The sequence below is a fragment of the Sinohyriopsis cumingii genome, unplaced genomic scaffold (assembly GCF_028554795.1).
Source record: "Sinohyriopsis cumingii isolate HCF-2022 unplaced genomic scaffold, ASM2855479v2 utg001510l, whole genome shotgun sequence".
NCBI lineage: Eukaryota > Metazoa > Mollusca > Bivalvia > Unionida > Unionidae > Sinohyriopsis > Sinohyriopsis cumingii.
Genome location: NW_028316007.1, coordinates 1636408 through 1655455, shown reverse-complemented (window position 1 = coordinate 1655455; position 19048 = coordinate 1636408). Strand labels below are relative to the sequence as shown.

The window sequence follows — 19048 nt, the reverse complement described above, 5'->3', positions numbered from 1 at the left end:
AATTCATAAATCTACTTACAGGACTGATATGCCATTAAACCTAATACATACAAATTCATAAATATACTTACTGTGCTGATATGCCATTGAACCCAATACATACAAATTCATAAATCTACTTACAGGACTGATATGCCATTAAACCTAATACATACAAATTCATAAATATACTTACTGTGCTGATATGCCATTGAACCCAATACATACAAATTCATAAATCTACTTACAGTACTGATATGCCATTAAACCCAATATACATAAATTCATAAATATACTTACAGTACTGATATGCCATTAAACCCAATACACATAAATTCATAAATATACTTACAGTACTGATCTGCCATTAAACCCAATACACATAAATTCATAAATATACTTGCTGTGTTGATATGCCATTAAACCCTGTATATATAAATTCATAAATATACCTTCAGTATGGATATGCCACTGTACATATAAATTCATAAATATACTTACAGTACTGTTATGCCATTGTACCTAATATATGTATGTTCATAAATATACTTGCTAATAATTAGAGATGAGCTCATGCTTTCCTAATGCAGGGGCACTAACTTGTAATATTTTGATTGAATTAGGTGTAAAACTAAAACAGTGTCATGCGTACAAAACTGTTTTATTCCCAGGCCTATGTACGTCACCCAGAGTTGGCACCGGCCAGGGCTAACAGAGACTGGGCATACCAACAACTTTGTGATGCAGTGAATATGATATCTGGGGTGGCTCAGGCCACAGGCCAATCTGATGCTCACCCGTATGAAGGTGCAGGAGAATTAGCTGCTGCCCTGGATGAGTTGATGGTAGGTATTACATGATATATTTAGTTTCTAATTAGGAAGGTATTACATGATATATTTAGTGTCTAATTAGGTAGGTATTACATGATATATTTAGTTTCTAATTAGGTAGGTGTTACATGATATATTTAGTTTCTAATTAGGAAGGTATTACATGATATATTTAGTTTCTAATTAGGTAGGTATTACATGATATATTTAGTTTCTAATTAGGAATGTATTACATAATATATTTAGTTTCTAATTAGGAAGGTATTACATGATATATTTAGTTTCTAATTAGGTAGGTATTACATGATATATTTAGCTTCTAATTAGGTAGGTATTACATGATATATTTAGTTTCTAATTAGGTAGGTATTACATGATATATTTAGTTTCTAATTAGGAAGGTATTACATGATATATTTAGTTTCTAATTAGGAAGGTATTACATGATATATTTAGTTTCTAATTAGGAAGGTATTACATGATATATATAGTTTCTAATTAGGTAGGTATTACATGATATATTTAGTTCCTAATTAGGAAGGTATTACATAATATATTTAGTTTCTAATTAGGAAGGTATTACATGATATATTTAGTTTCTAATCATGTCTCCTCAATTCATTTAAGATGAGGCTTAAAATAAAATATGGTGAATTCATTTCCTTTTTGTGGATATCAGTTTTAATTTTATTTAACCGAAGATTTTCTTTGGTATTTAGTTTAAAAAAAAGGAAAAGATCTTGTTTCAAGAAATGATCATTCTTAATTGGGTATTGAAATTCATGGTTTGTTTCCATCATGAAGTCCATGAAAATTGCAGATTCAACGATATATAGGAGATTAAAATCCTTAAATTCTATTCGCTGTATTTATATCATAGGTTGGTAAAGTCATAAAATTTTAGCAGTTGCTTGTGAAAATTCACTGAATTTTATACATTTGTTGAAAGAAAGAAAAGGAAAAACCCAAGAATGACATTTATGTGATTATTACTATCATCTTTAACCATAATACATAGTTATTGTTGGGTCCATAAGTTTCTATTATACCCAGGCTTTACAGAACATGATTGCAGAATATTGTTATTACTTATTATTATTATTATTAGTAGTAGTAGTAAAATATTCATTATAATTGTTACAAGTACCAACTACACTTATCTAAGTGATGTTGTGATCACAAGAATTTTGGCTTTTTGATCGAAGTGGCCAATTTATGGAGGATTGATTATTATTAGGACATAACAGTTTGTAACCTGGAGCTGCACCACCTAGTTGCTGAAGAGCCAATTTTGGTCAATTGCACTTTTTAAAAAAAATAGTGTCACTTTATTGGTTGTTGGTTTGAAGTGATTTGAATTTCTTCATGCTTATGGCATTTCATTTTATGTTACCAATAAAAGTAACATTTTGATCTTACTAAAATTAGCAAGAAAGTATAGTCAGTAGCCTTTTAAATTAAGGGAGGTAACTCAGCATTACGAAATGATTTGGTCTGATAGTAATCACCTCCTGGATATTGTTTCACTGATCTTAATACTTGAAACAACAGAAGAAAAGGTTTTCATAAAGAAATCAGAATAATTTCTCAAAATTTAATAAAAGGTCTCTAGAAACCATAAAGAAAAGAATGCTTTGGAAACATATTTTATAGATTATATGTAACAGTACGCTGATGATAGTTAAAAGGACCACAGATGGTAAAATCTTTGAAGTTATGTTCTGTAGGTGGCACTTTGCAGATATTATGTACTTCTGAGAGAGAGCTACTCTGTAACCCCAGTTATACCCATCAATCATGCACTAAAATAAAGGGAATTAAAAGTTAGTTGAACCATACCTAAGATATACAAGGTCTTGTTTTAAATAGTTCTGATAACCATTGAGGAAATACATATCAGATTTGTTGCAGATTATTATTACTTTAACCCTACATGCCATCGGTGATTTTATTTGGTTTTATTTTAGCAAAAGATCATCATGGATCCCTTGACATACAATGAAGTTCGGACACGTCCATCTCTTGAGGAGAGACTGGAGAGTATAATCAGTGGAGCTGCACTAATGGCTGACTCATCTTGCACTCGGGATGAAAGACGAGAAAGAATTGTTCAGGAGTGTAATGCTGTCAGGCAGGCACTACAAGATCTGCTTTCGGAGTACATGAGTAATGTAAGGACCACTGTCTTATAAATGACCATGGTCATTTTGATTTATGTTTAACAAATTGTGGTACATTGGCATCATTTTCTTTCATCCCATCTGACCATAACACAGTGCAGTTCCAGTTATCAAAACCTCATTTTTCAGAAACGTGTTTTCCACCATCACAGTGTTCTCAAAGACCAAGAATAGAACAGCTAAGTTACCGATATATTCACTTATTAGTCGTCAGACTGCAAATAGCAGTGATCCTGATCTGGTTGCCATTGTGCCTGCAGATCAGGGTCTGTGTAGTTTATTCTACTGATTACTCCTTACAGACTGAACAGACCCAGATCTTTTGGTCTGCAGGCGCAATTATGCAACAGCAGATCTAGGTCTGTGCAGATTGCAGTTGGACTTGTCTTATAAGCGAGTACAGATGGTACATATTTTCTATATTATATGTATTACTTACAATTTATAGTTTATGTTAATGATACATATTTATTTTAATATAATGAGACATTCATTAAGAGTGAACTCTAACCGTTTTAATTTTCTCTCACCATATGCAGTTTAAGCACACCTGAAGAAGTTATGGGGTAGGTGAATAATTAGCAGTACTGTATAGCAGTAATGGGGTGGGTGGATAATTAACAGTACTATATAGCAGTTTAGGGGTGGGTGAATAATTTACAGTAGCATAAAGCAGAATGTTAAACTTAGAAAAAGAACAAATAAAAACTTTGTTCTCTGCCATGATTATAAAAGGTGACATGTTATATGCCTTACATATTTTTTATGCAGGACTGCATGAATAAAAGACAATTTTATAGTACAAATAAGTAAGCATGTATTTTTTCAAAAATTAATAGATCAAGGTAAATAGCTGTTTCTGAGATAACCCTTCTGCACTTTTTGGATGATTCATTATTTCCCCTACCTATATTGATGAGAAAAAACATTTTATCACTTTATCTTTCTCTTGGGCTATGCTCTCAAATCTTTATTTATTTTTTGTAATTCTTTCAATATAGTGTAAAGGATCATATCTCCCAATTCCACCCAGAAAGGTAAAATAAAGTTTGGTCATGCAAAGTTCTTGAGCATGATTGTTCATGTATTATATATTTGCTTTTTAAATTTATTAATTGAATGAATATTGGCTGCCTATTAATAGAGAATATACTTACTGATTTTATTTCAGGGAGTCTTTTTTTTATACTGGACATCAATGTTTCATCTATACAGGTATAGTCGGGTTGGGCATCCTGCCGCCAGCTCTGTGCCCAGCCCTTATTTGCGGCCTTAAACATTTTCTTATGTCATTTGTGAGATTGCCACCCCATCTTTCCTTCTCATACCATGTCCCTTTTGGATCATCATGTGGCCTCTGTACCATGTTGATAACAGTGTGAGGTCAAAAATACATTTTAGCATGTGCCAATATGGAACACTAAGTTTGAGACTTTCCAGACTTTGATGAAAACAAATGTTTGCATATGAAAATGACTTTATGTATTAAGATGAGAATGAACATAATGTGTTGTTTAAGGCCTTATTAGTCATGTGATAGTCATTTCTATGCCTTGGTTTCAGAACATTTCAAAGCAGATTGTAGTAGACTATTGAAAATTAACTGTTACGTGTAGAAAAAAGCAGTAGACTCGATCCTGAGAAATCTCTTTAGATTGTATTCTAAGATTATTTCAAGTTTTATGGAATGCATTCATAGGATGCAGTAGGTTAAATAGTCAAACACTCTTGTATCTAGTGGCAACAGACATAACAAATTTTTAGAATTATTTTTTTCACAAATGATGATTATAAATGAGAACAATTAGACCCCTTTCCCTAATCAACAGATAATGATTCTAAATGGAAACAATTAGACACCTTCTAATTTAAAAACTATGATTTTCAGTATAAATATCCAGACCCTTTCCCTTATACACAAATAATGATGATCCATGGAAACAAAAAGACCCATTCCCTAATACACAAATAATGATGCTCCATGGAAACAATTAGACCCATTCCCTAATACACAAATAATGATGCTCCATGGAAACAATTAGACCCATTCCCTAATACACAAATAATGATGCTCCATGGAAACAATTAGACCCATTCCCTAATAACAAATAATGATGCTCCATGAAAACAATTAGACCCATTCCCTAATACACAAATAATGACGCTCCATGAAAACAATTAGACCCATTCCCTAATCCACAAATAATGATGATCCATGGAAACAATTAGACCCATTCCCTAATACACAAATAATGATGCTCCATCGAAACAATTAGACCCATTCCCTAATACACAAGTCTAAGCAACAATGAAAATTTGCTATTTTTCAAAACCACGAACATTTATACCAAGGAAAATGAACAAAATTAAAATATGTACTTGTACAACTAACACATTCAAAAATAATTGATTTTCCAATATAAAGGTGTCAGTATGAATTTATGTGTTGACAGACTGGCAGGTTGACAGATTTGCAGCTAATTTATTCATGGCACATGTATATACTCCCATTTGAGGCTTTTCATAATGAGTTATGGATGAATAGTTTCAATTTTTTCTGCATTTTCTGAGTTTTCTTTAAGAACTATTATGCATTTGCATGTTAGTGTTTGTGACTAACATAATGTTGTAATGCCTTTAATGAAAAGTAATCATCTGAAAAGAATTTTTTTATTGATATTTGCAACCTATCAGTCATATATTTACTTTTACTGTTGAGCCATATTAGTGGGAAGCAAGACATAGAAGTCACTTTTCTGGCAGAGGCAACATCCTGTTATGATTTTAGTTAACATTTTCAGCAATGCTTTAATCATTGGTTCAGAATGAAGGCCCTAGCTTTTTAGTTTTACTTTGCATATTAAGCACTGCCCCCATCTTGGGCTCAGCATAGAACTTGTTGGACTAACCGTACCTATGAAATATTTGGTTGTCCCATGATTATGTTCTTTCATAGTTTGTATGTGGCATTGAATATTTAGCTTGTTTGAATCCTTTTCTATGACAAAAGGATGAATGTTTGTCCTTTTTGTTTGTTTATTTTCATTTTTGAGTGTCCGTCTAAGGACATTTATTTGTTTGCTGGGAAGTGTCAATGACGGACGTCTCCTTTATAATAAAATAGTCTTTCAGACATACTTATGGCTTTCTTAGCAAAGTTTGTCAAACCCACTTCTGGCAAACCATCCATTTCTCATCTTGTCCTTTTCATTGCTATTGCATCTCGTGTTGCGTATGAAATATAGAGTTATCTAGTGAAGATGTTGTTTTGGTGATTTTGGATGTAATGGCATTGTTTGATTGATTCTTACATTTCATTAGCATGGATTCAGCGGTTGTTTCAATATTTGTGTATATAATGGCATTGCTTGATTGATTCTTACATTTCATTAGCTTGAATCTTGGGTTTTTTTCTTCTTCAAGTCTACATATAACTCATAAATCTGTATAGTCTTAAAGAGGTAATTAAGCACATGCACTTATGAAAAATTTGGCTAATAGAGCAACAAATATCTTTTTACCGAATCTTCAAATCATGACAAATTAACTCTAAGAGTACTTGCCTACTTTACCCTTTTTATTTTGCATATGACCTTTATTTAAATTATTGTGACTGTCATCAAGCAGAATTTATGATAATGATTTTGTGACAATGTTTTTATGAGGTCAAGCTTTTTGGTCTTTTATCGTTTTACTTCATCTTCCCTTTATCTTGTATTTAATTGCCATATTTCATGTAATTTTTTTGTATGTGAAAAAATTGCTTTTCCCTTGAAAGTATCAAAACAATGTGTTGAAAAGTTAATTATCATTTTGGGGAAGAAACTTTGAAAAAATAAAAGACCTGACTTGGAAGACTCACAAATATCTACATGATCATTATTATTAAATTCATTTGCATTATGCACAAGTACAGTATATTTGACTTTGCTTATATATAGATATGTTTATATATAGATATGTATTGGAATAGATAAGTTTAAAAATGGATAACTGACATATATATATATATATATATATATATATATATATATATATATATATATATATATATATATATATATAGGTATCCCATCATCACATCTTTATTTTTACACTTTGTGTTATAAATAAAGTAAATGCCGCAATAGGAAAGACAAGATTTTCAGCCCTTATTCCTGCCATCTTGGTCATCGTGCCTTTAAATGACCCCTTGAGCTAAAGCCTTCTGAAAGAGAAAAAAGTTATAAAATAGTAAATAGAAACAATAAAAAAAATATATTCCATACTCCCAAAGATTCAAAGTTGAGTTTCTTTTTATTTAAATATTCACAATATTTATATCCATATAGACTCCATTTTAGTTTTAAATCCCATAATGGTTATTTGGAATGTTGTTTTTTTCTCTGCATGCTTGTACAAAGAAGCACATATTTAAAAAAATAATTCAAAATCAACGCATTGATTAGTAAACAGTATTAATTACTTTTAAGTTTTTGGCCTAGGAAATAGGATGGGACAGAATGTGGATTCTGTAGAAGACAAGATTTAAACTGGGACTGTTGCCAAGAATTCACACAGACCTTACATATTTATACTCGGATATCATCACTCAAATGAACATTGGGACCAGATTGTTTCCTTCTTTGTGTTCACTTGCAAGGGACTTTGATTTCCATGACATAAAGCTCATGTGTACAGAATTGTCATCTCATTGTGAAAAAAGGGTACAGACTGACCTGTAGTAATAGAGATTATTTCATTATGATTTATATAAAGATTTGCAAATTGGAACTCATGAACTGCTGTAAATAGTTGTCAACACTTCATCCAGATTTAGATCTCTGAACATTGGTACATGTTTTTGCGTAATTGGAAATATCAGTACCTGATGCACAAAAGGGCCAAAGGTATAATATGAATGCAGCTGCAAACTACACAATCAGATCTGTTGCATAATGTGCTGGCAGACCTGGGTCAGTATCTAGGCAATCAGTTGAACAAACAACATTGACACTGATTTGCAGGCAATCAGTTGAACAAGCAACATTGACACTGATTTGCAGGCAGTCAGTTGAACAAACAACATTGACACTGATTTGCAGGCAATCAGTTGAACAAACAACATTGACGCTGATTTGCAGGCAGTCAGTTGAACAAACAACATTGACACTGATTTGCAGGTGAATTATGTGATGGCAGGTCAGGATCTTTGTTGTTTGTAGTTTGACTCAACTTAACGAGCAGGTATTGTAATTTCAGTTTAATATGCATTCTGTTGAAAATAGCTGGTTTCTTTTGTATATACTCTTATTGGAGAAAAAAATCTTGAAGTATAAATACATGTACATGAAAATATCAGGCATTATAAATAAGTAATTTATAGAAGAGATTTTCAATTTTAAAAAAAAGCTATATTTCTGCTGTTTTTTTCTACAGAATTTGTATTTATGCTTTAATTTTCTAATCCATAGATATTTAGATGTTAGACTTTATTTGTATAAAACTTTGTCATAAAACAAGTTAAATGTACAAAAATAATTGACTTTTATGAATCAACAGTTTGCAAACAATTAGAGGGTACGAAACGTTACATGAATTACAGTATATTGTCAATTATTTGTCCAGATGTTCTTGCAGTGTTACATTTCTTTTTATGAATGTGTTGCAGTAAGCATTTTGCAGCAATGTTAATTGATAATCATCACAAATTGGATCATAAGGTTAAAAATTGGCTTTAAATTAATCTGCATTTGCAGCCAAAAAGATTTTTCTTGGAGTTTTTATGCACAGAAAATTTTCTCAGGTTAATGTGCATATTTATACATATCCAGCATAAAAGTAGATGTCACTGCAAAATTTCATTTTGTCATCTTGTGCATGGAACTAAAGTTGTTAAAATGTTTGATCCTTTTGAAGATCAGTTACTGGTCATAGACCAGAAGATCTTATAAGATGATATGTTGTCCATTTTCTATCTATCCATTTGCACAAGTTTGTTAGCTCAACTTCTCCTATACTTCTTGAGAATTGCTTTGAAACTTTACATTTACATTCATCCCATGGTCTAGTTGGTCCAGAATGAATGTGTCGCTCCTCAAACATCTGATATGGCCCCAAATCACTGTCTTGTCATCTTGTTATTATTACTCTTCATGATTGGATGATCATGTCAACACGGAATCTCCACTAAAAGACTTCTTGTGATGTTTAGTTAGTCCTAAATGAAAATGGTGTCTTATCTGGCATCCAGTATGGCCAACACAGTGGTCATGTTGAAAATCTTGTTATAACTATTTTTCCTACATGGATGGTCATATCAGCTTTGTGTTTTCACCAAAAGACTTCTTATGTTTAATTGGTCTTGAAGGAAAATAAAGTTGATCTAACATTCATTATGCCACCACTGTGGAGAATATTGTTATTGCTACTCCTCCTGAATTGATTGCCTTATCATCATTGGGTTTTCCTAAAAAAGACTGGTTCTAGCAGGTCCTGAATAAGAACGGTGCAGATCTGAAATCCAGTATGGCCACCATGACGGCCAGCTTAAAAGACTTGTTATCACAACTCCACTTGAAAAGAAAGTCATATTGACATGGTGTTTCTCCAGAAGACTTCTTATGATGTCCATTTTGGTCTTAAGTGATATTGGCGCTGATCTGATTTTCAGTATGACTTCAAAAGCAGCCATCTTGAAGATCTTGTCATAAGGAATAAAAATAGTACCAATCTGACAACCAATATGGCCACCATGGTGGAGAACTTAAAAATCATATTAAACTCTACTTGGACAGAATGTCATATTGACATAGGGGATTTCACCAGAAGACTTCTTATTATGTCCTATTGGCCTTAAGTGAAATTGGTGCTGATGTGAAAGCCAATATGGCAACTGCAACAGCTATTTTGAAATTCTTGTTATTGACACTCGCCCTAAATGGAAAGTCATATCTTGAAAATATTATCTCTATACCTCCATATGAATGGCTATTTCATCAATAAACTTCTTATGATACCTAGTTGGTCCTAAAAGAAAATGGTGCCAGTCATACATCCAATATGACTGCTACAAAGATGTCTTATAAATCTTCTTGTCACTACTCCCCCTAAATGGATGATTATTATGTCATGTCATTTTCACCAAAAGACTTCTAATAATGTCTACTTTGTCGTAAACACAGATGGTGACAAGCAGGCATCAATGTGTTACCACAATAGCTAATTTGAATATCTTGTTATTTCTGAAGAATATCAAATAGTTTCAACCTGCAACAGTTGAAGGAAAGAAATGGTCATATCTTGAATTCATACAAAATTCTTTTTGCACAGTAGTGTATCAATCCTTTTGAGGGACTTGTGTTTAGTTTTAACTGTTGTAAAATAATATTTTTTCATTTTCATTAACATAGAAGCATTTGTAACCAGACTAAACTGAGATTCTGTGTATAATTTATTGCATGATATTTCTCAGATGAATTATATTTCTGACTGATTGGCATGATGTGAAATTTATTAATGTTGCATTCAACTGTTAGTTAATAATTTACTTGGTTGTATGGTTTGTCTCCATGAAGCACACTTTCCTTATTATTTTCATCCCTTAATTGCTATTTTCATCATCATGTGAGAACAACTGCAGACAGATTTAATCAGATTTGACAGAGAACATGTGGTATCAAGGGCATTCTGTAAGGAGAACTGCACTGTCATTTGTAACCAAATGTGACAGAGAACATGTGATATCATTGCCTTTCTGTGAGAACAACAGCATGTTTAGTAATAACCAAATTGAATCAGTTATCACCAATTTGAAATGTGGTTTCCAATCCTTTCTGCAAGACCAACTGTGCTGTCATTTGTAACCAAATTTGACAGAGAACATGTGGCATTAAGTCCTTTCTGTAAGGGGAACTGCACTGTCATTTGTAACCAAATTTGACAGAGAACATGTGGCATTAAGTCCTTTCTGTAAGGGGAACTGCACTGTCATTTGTAACCAAATTTGACAGAGAACATGTGGCATTAAGTCCTTTCTGTAAGGGGAACTGAACTGTCATTTGTAACCAAATTTGACAGAGAACATGTGGCATTAAGGCCTTTCTGTGAGAACAACAGCATGTTTAGTAATAACCAAATTGAATCAGTTATCACCAATTTGAAATGTGGTTTCCAATCCTTTCTGCAAGAACAACTGTGCTGTCATTTGTAACCAAATTTGACAGAGAACATGTGGCATTAAGTCCTTTCTGTAAGGGGAACTGAACTGTCATTTGTAGCCAAATTTGACAGAGAACATGTGGCATTAAGTCCTTTCTGTAAGGGGAACTGAACTGTCATTTGTAGCCAAATTTGACAGAGAACATGTGGCATTAAGTCCTTTCTGTAAGGGGAACTGAACTGTCATTTGTAACCAAATTTGACAGAGAACATGTGGCATTAAGTCCTTTCTGTAAGGGGAACTGAACTGTCATTTGTAACCAAATTTGACAGAGAACATGTGGCATTAAGTCCTTTCTGTAAGGGGAACTGAACTGTCATTTGTAACCAAATTTGACAGAGAACATGTGGCATTAAGTCCTTTCTGTAAGGGGAACTGCACTGTCATTTGTAACCAAATTTGACAGAGAACATGTGGCATTAAGGCCATTCAAGTTTATTAGCTTTATTCAGAGCTACCCGTCAAATATTGCAGCCCCCAATAAAAGAGACAAAAAAGGTTTCTAACTAAAAGCCATGTCTTTATAGACTATGCAGTGACTGTTCAATGGGTTCTGACAAATTGTAAATTGTGTTCTGACGCAAAGGCTTTAGAAATTTATCCATTATGCTGATCTACAGTCATCAGTGGCAATAGTTACTAAATACAGACAAGATTTTCAGCTTTTTTAAAGAACTGCCTAGAGGCCCTGAGTGGCCGAGTGGTCTAAAGCGCTCACCGTTATGGATCACTGCTATCTCACCTCTGTCTGCGTTGGTTCGAGTCTCGGATTCGGCCAATCTGGTTATGTGAGAAAGCTTGCCAGTAGCTTCTCATGGGTCGGTGGTTCTTTCTGGGGGTTTTCCGGGTTCTTCCTCCACCATTAATACTGGCCGCCATGTATTGCCTAACTTGTGTTGAAAAATGGCGTTAAACCCTACAACAACAACAAAGAACTGACTATAGATTTAAACATTTTGGACCAAATTTTATAGTTTTAGTTGTTTTTCAGACCATTGTAAGCAAGATGAGTGATTTCTGGCCAGCATGGCTCTTTTGTTTTGGCTTTTCATCTTATACTTTTGCCTTATGTCAATCTCAGACCAGATTCTTCAGTTTTAAAAAGCTGCTCATATTCAACTATTGGGAATGCTCTTCATATTTTCGTATACCAATTTTGAAATTCTTTGATATAATGGCTGCTCTTCATATTTTTGTATACCAATTTTGAAATTCTTTGACTTAATGGCTGCTCTTCATATTTTTGTATACCAATTTTGAAATTCTTTGATTTAATGGCTGCTATAATTTGCAAACTTAATTTCTTTCAGAAGCATATTCACAAATATGTAATCTCTTGCAAAACTGGAAAAAAATGCACATGAACATAAATTTACAATTTATTACAAAGTAGTTATATCATTGATGTTGATATTTTATCTAAGATGTTTCTGTTTTTGTTTTTTTTTAACCAGCATTTCCTTATATTACTTCAAATTAAATTATTTTACTGTTTTTTAATTTATTGTAATATTATAATAATGGCTTATAAAAACGTTAAGTTAGATTAATTTAATGTTTGATGATTTATTGCCACACTTTGATATTCTGTCCATTTAAATGCGACTATGATATAAACTGCAGTGCAGTATTTTATACATTTGGTTATTATGTAAAGGATATGACCCTAGCAATGGTATTACATACATATCATTTATGGACATTTTTAAGTCCAAAAGGCAAACTGCTTAGACCAGGTCTGCTGTAGCATATCTGGATCTCTAGTTTGTTATGAATAATCGGTAGAATAAACGACATAGACCCAGATCTGCTAGCACGTTATGCAACAACGGGTCAGAATTTATGTTGTTTGCAGTTCAAATTGACACTTTTATTATATAGGCCACATTTAAAAAATACAAATCAAGATGATCTGTAAATCTGTAATTCCACTAGGGCTTTAGTTAGAAATGGCATCCCAAAACTTATATGTAACCTTGAAATATTTCCTACCAGTGTCAGTGAGTAACATGTTTAGCATATACATGACAAATTGTATAGCAAGCTTATGTATGTTAGACATCAGAGATAGGAAAGTCACTGGAAAACACAATATGCCACTCGGTGCAGATAGGTCGTCTGATGGAATGTTGATCTGTTTCATCCAGTACAATAGCCTCTGCTAACCTTCACCTTTCTTTCTTTCTTCAGGCTGGTAAGAAGGAACCAAGTGAGGCCCTTGATAGAGCTATTGACAATATGGTAAAGAAAACAAAGGATTTGCGCAGACAGGTGAGTCAGCTTACAAGATTCTTTTGGTAAAATTGTTTCATTGCCTTTTGAAAGAGTATTGGTTGGCTGAGTGGTCTGAGGCCTTTACAGATTATTCACACATTAAACTATTGTCTGTGTGAGTTTGAGTCCCTGCTTAAACAATTTGGCATTGGTGTGTATGTAACAAGGCCTGCTTCTTGGATGTCTTTTTTTCCTGGGTTATTTGTTTTTACCAGGTTCTTTCTCCACAAAATGTACTGATTGTCAAGTATAGCCCGTCATTTACTGAAAAATGGCATTAAACCCACAAAACCAAACTATTCACCTTTTAGACTTGCTTATATTTTTTTCTTCATTTATCTAGCAAACATTTTTATGAGACATAAAAAATAATGCAAATCCATGCTGTTTTTCTGTTAATTTTGTACAAATCAGTTTCTAGGCTACAGTAGTCTATTATTGTAAGTAACTATGCCTTAGTGATGATACAACATTCCAACAAAAGTAGATCTCTGTGACCTAACTTTTGTGTCTTAGTGACTTAGTTATTTTTTTAATTTTTGGTAGCCGAGTCATACGACAGAGTGTGCAGATGAATCAGTCTGAGTATAATGTGATTCCACCAAATGTAGACTGTGTATGTGTTTTTGGATTTTCAATGTAGCTTTACAGGTTTAATCATGCTGCTTTGATATCAGCAGTGCTGCAGTTTATAGTGATGTCTAGCACTGAGGCATCATGTGGCAGCCATTTAGTATTATGTCTCGCCCAGTCATATCCTGACACCAGGCTGACCAATCCTAGCACTAACCTTTTAATGCTCAGTGCCAAGCAATGCAGCTCCTGGTACCATTTTTATAATTCTTTGCTAGGACTCGGTTGGGGTTCAAGCCCGTGACCTCAGACATCCAAGGCAGACACTCTAACCACTTAGGCAACTGGAGCAGTTCCAGATCTTGTATAATATGATCCCACCAAATGTAGTTCGATCTGGTGGAACATTTATATTCCAGTATTCTCAGATTTTGCTAGGTTATTGTCGTATTTTTAATTATTGTAACTCACAGCTAAATAAAACAGTTAAAAAGAGATAATTCATGCTATCTCTTGTTTTCTTTTTTCTACACTTTGACATGACTTTAATATGCTGCTTTGCATTGTTCAAGTAGTATTCTGAAATTGATGATTAAGATTCCATTTATGACAGTGTTCTGACCTTACTCTTCATAGCAGAATCATGTATCAATGTCAACTTCCTCATAAAAATGGCTAAATTTTGCTGGATAGATTGTTGAAACATGGATACATGATTTTATTGGAAATAAAAGATTATATCATTGTATTTTTAATATTAGTTCATCCAGTGTTGTTCTTGGAGAGAAAAATTATATGAAAAATATCACAGTAGGTTAATGTCATGTTGTAAAAATATAAGTATTCCACATTAGATTATCATCAACACCTGATAACTAAAAAGGAATAATAACACTGTATATCTTATCACTCATGCTTGATTTATCAGTAATAATTAATAAAATATAACAAGCATTTTAAACATCAGTATGTGTTTGTTAAGGATGGTAAAAGATGAATAATTTGAGTGAAATGCATAAGTAAAACAACAACTGCAATTTTATGTGAAATAGGAAATGTTACAGAGCTTCAAATCAGGGATAATTTAGCTAAATGCAATACAGATTTGCTGAAAATCAGAACAGAGCTTCAAATCAAGGATAATTTAGCTAAATGCAATACAGATTTTACTGAAAATCAGAACAGAAAGGAAAGGAGACTACTGATATGTAATATAATTTGCCGGTTTATGGACCCAAACAAGATTATGATTTAAAAGTTATGAATTAAATATCACAGAGATTAAGCGTTATGAATTTGAGTGACAGTATTCATTGACTAATTTCAGTTGAGGAAGGCAGTGGTGGACCATGTCTCAGACTCATTCTTGGAAACCAATGTCCCACTCCTGGTTCTCATAGAAGCAGCCAAGGCTGGGGATGAGAAGGGGGTGGAGGAATATGCCCAGGTCTTTGCTGAGCATGCTAACAAGCTAGTAGAGGTAAGATGTTGCTCCTTCCTTATTGCATGTCAGGTATTCAGTGTGAATTCATCCTTGTTTAGTAACTTCATTGTCTGTCCATGATTAGTGCTTACTTCTAGATTCACATCTTTTGTAGAACTATTTTTTTTTTTAGAAATAAAATGCTTCCAGAGAGAAATCCTGTAAAATAATAGGTATAATAGGTTTTAAAGCTGGAACAATTTGGCAGCCTACACTTTAAAAAAAAATAAAGGCTAGATTTTTTTTTCCTGTTTCTGAATGTGCAAAAATCCCAAAAGGTTTAGAGGCATATGCAGTCACTAAAGCATGAATATTTTAAGTCCTTTAACCCAAGGTTTTTGTTGAATCAGTGTTAGAGTGAAGTGAGACGCATCCATACATGCCAGCCATTATGCTTTTGGCATAATCATTATGCTTTTTTCAAACAAATTATGTTTACTGTGAGTCTCCATTTGGATTGCACTTTTTTGCTACATTAAAAACTTAAATAAAAAATAAATCAGCAGGAAGTTGTTTTTATCATTTTTTTATCATCTCTTTAATTTCTGTCATATAAATTTGAGAATATCCTTAAAAAAGGTGACTGCTGCATAAGAATAGCATAAGAAGACTTTCTTCGTGTGCTATTTATAGTAATTGTATATGATCCCATTTCCAAGAAAACAGATGGGTGTCTTTAAAAGTGCACTTTGCCTAACAGATTCATTGTATTGATAGCTTAGAAAGGTAGTGAAACCAGGGTTTTTCCAGGGTTCTTCCACCACCAGTTATATAGCCTATCTTATGCTGAAATATGGCATTAAACCTTACAACAACAATAACAAGTAGTGAACCAGTCTATATTTTTTAAGACAATGGTGCCAGATGTTAAGTGAAATGCTTTACAGTGTTAGTTGTGGATGTTATATGGTGGAAAATGTTAGAGCAGATGGATCTTTTAAAACTTCAAAACATGTCAGATAAAAAAAAAAAGTGACAAATCAACACCACTTTACAAGCTTTAAAAGAATATGAGAGTAGTGTAATACAGCACTATGAAGCACCTGACCATGATCAATGCATAATTCCAGTTCTTGATCATTCAGCGAAAGTTACAGATGTAGACTAATTGAAGTGAGTGCTGAATATAAATAATTTTTCGGTATATTTTGTGTTTGTATTCTGGTTCTAATCTATATGGATTTTGTCCTTTGTGACAAGAATTTTGACCAGTTGCAGAATTAGGTTGTAAAAATGTATATTTTCATACATGCTGTAATTCTGGGATGTAATATAATGATTACACTTTTTATGCCCAAATTAATCTTTTTTGCCACTTATAATAGCAATAATTATGCTTATACCTCTTGAGGGGTTGGCTTGTATGTGTATCTGTTACTTTTCCTGCATCAGTGTTTCCCCCTGTTCTGTTAGGTTTTGGATAATTGTTGGCTCGATATGCAGGCTGATCCATAACTTCTTACTCAATTTTGCTTCAGTAACACTAGACTTCATCATAATTTTGAAATTATTTGATAGTCTATGAATAAACAGTATCCACTCTAAACTGACTTTTTTTTGCAGGTGGCCAACCTGGCTTGCTCAATGTCCAGTAATGATGAAGGGGTGAAGCTGGTCCGTATGGCTGCAGCTGAAATAGAGTCTCTTTGTCCACAGGTATATAAAATGCAACACATTGATTAGAAGCCATTTTTGAATTTTAAAATGAGCTTTTCTTTACCAGAGTTTCTCATAGATCAGCATTTTTACTGTTAAATGTGCAGTTATTAGCATGAAGCATGTAATTGGCTTGCAGTATGTGTTAATATGGTGCACTGAGTTAATTTAATGGCCTTAATTGTCAAGATGAGAATAAAATGTATGTTTCGCCAAGTACAGATCCGGCATCCGATAATTTGTTGTCTTTTGGGTCGTATTGGTTCTGAATTGTATATTGGCATTTTATGTGAGATGAGTAATCAGTTGGTTTGACCCAAGCTTCCATACACTAGTACCTGAATATATTTAATCTCTGTTCAGTATCTTGTTCCAGTTTTCAACATATTCAAGACCACTCTTGCATTTAAACAGTTTATTTTTATTTTGAAAGAGTTCATATTTTAAATGAGATGTAAACTTTTGCTTAATCAAGATGTCACTCATACTCCGATAATATAGAGTTTATACTATAAATCAAGATATTGCTCAAAGATAGGGCCCCCGAGTGGCCGAGTGGTCTAAAGCGCTCAACAGATCACTGACATCTCACCTCTGTCTGCGTGGGTTCGAGTCCAAGGCTCAGCTAGTGTGGGTATGTGGGAAAGCCTGCCAGTAGCTTCTCGTGGGTTGGTGGTTCTTCCCTGGGTTTTCCAGGGTTCTTCCTCCACCAGTTATACTGGCTGCCATGTGTAGCCTATCTTGTGCTGAAAAATGGCATTAAACCCTAGAACAACAACAACAAAATCACTCAAAGATAATACAGAGTTTATACTATTACTTAATTATATCACTCATACAAAGATAATACAGAGTTTATGCTATTACTTAATCATATCACTCATACAGAGATAATACAGAGTTTATGCTATTACTTAATCATATCACTCGTACAAAGATAATACAGAGTTTATGCTATTACTTAATCATATCACTCATACAAAGATAATACAGAGTTTATGCTATTACTTAATCATATTACTCATACAAAGATAATACAGAGTTTATGCTATTACTTAATCATATCACTCATACTAAGATAATACAGAGTTCATACTATTACTTGACCATATCACTCATACTAAGATAATACAGAGTTTATGCTATTACATGATCATATCACTCATACTAAGATAATACAGAGTTCATACTATTACTTGACCATATCACTCATACTAAGATAATACAGAGTTTATACTATTACTTAATCATATCACTCGTACAAAGATAATACAAAGTTTATGCTATTACTTAATCATATCACTGGTACAAAGATAATACAGAGTTTATGCTATTACTTAATCATATCACTCGTACAAAGATAATACAGAGTTTATGCTATTACTTAATCATATCACTCATACTAAGATAATACAGAGTTTATGCTATTACTTAATCATATCACTCATACAGAGATAATACAGAGTTTATACATACAGAGTTTATACTATTACTTAATCATATCACTCATACTAAGATAATACAGAGTTTATACTATTACTTAATCATATCACTCATACTAAGATAATACAGAGTTTATACTATTACATGATCATATCACTCATACTAAGATAATACAGAGTTTATACTATTACATGATCATATCACTCATACTAAGATAATACAGAGTTTATACTATTACATGATCATATCACTCATACTAAGATAATACAGAGTTTATACTATTACATGATCATATCACTCATACTAAGATAATACAGAGTTTATACTATTACTTAATCATGATATCCCTCATACTAAGATAATACAGAGTTTATACTATTACTTAATCATGATATCCCTCATACTAAGATAATACAGAGTTTATGCT

General features: G+C 32.9%; 1 protein-coding gene across 2 annotated transcripts in view; it reads left to right on the top strand.

Annotated features, from left to right (window-relative positions):
- The window catches only part of LOC149772407 (catenin alpha-2-like), an 81604-nt gene that overhangs the window by 24082 nt on the left and 38474 nt on the right, over positions 1–19048 (top strand). The window contains exons 7-12 of one of the 2 annotated variants that reach the window (XM_089947877.1): positions 651–824; positions 2780–2983; positions 3994–4029; positions 13383–13463; positions 15367–15519; positions 17086–17178. In XM_089947877.1, the coding sequence (XP_089804003.1) occupies positions 651–824; positions 2780–2983; positions 3994–4029; positions 13383–13463; positions 15367–15519; positions 17086–17178 (741 nt within the window). The remainder of the gene's footprint in view (positions 1–650; positions 825–2779; positions 2984–3993; positions 4030–13382; positions 13464–15366; positions 15520–17085; positions 17179–19048) is intronic. The other variant, XM_089947878.1, reaches the window with a different exon arrangement.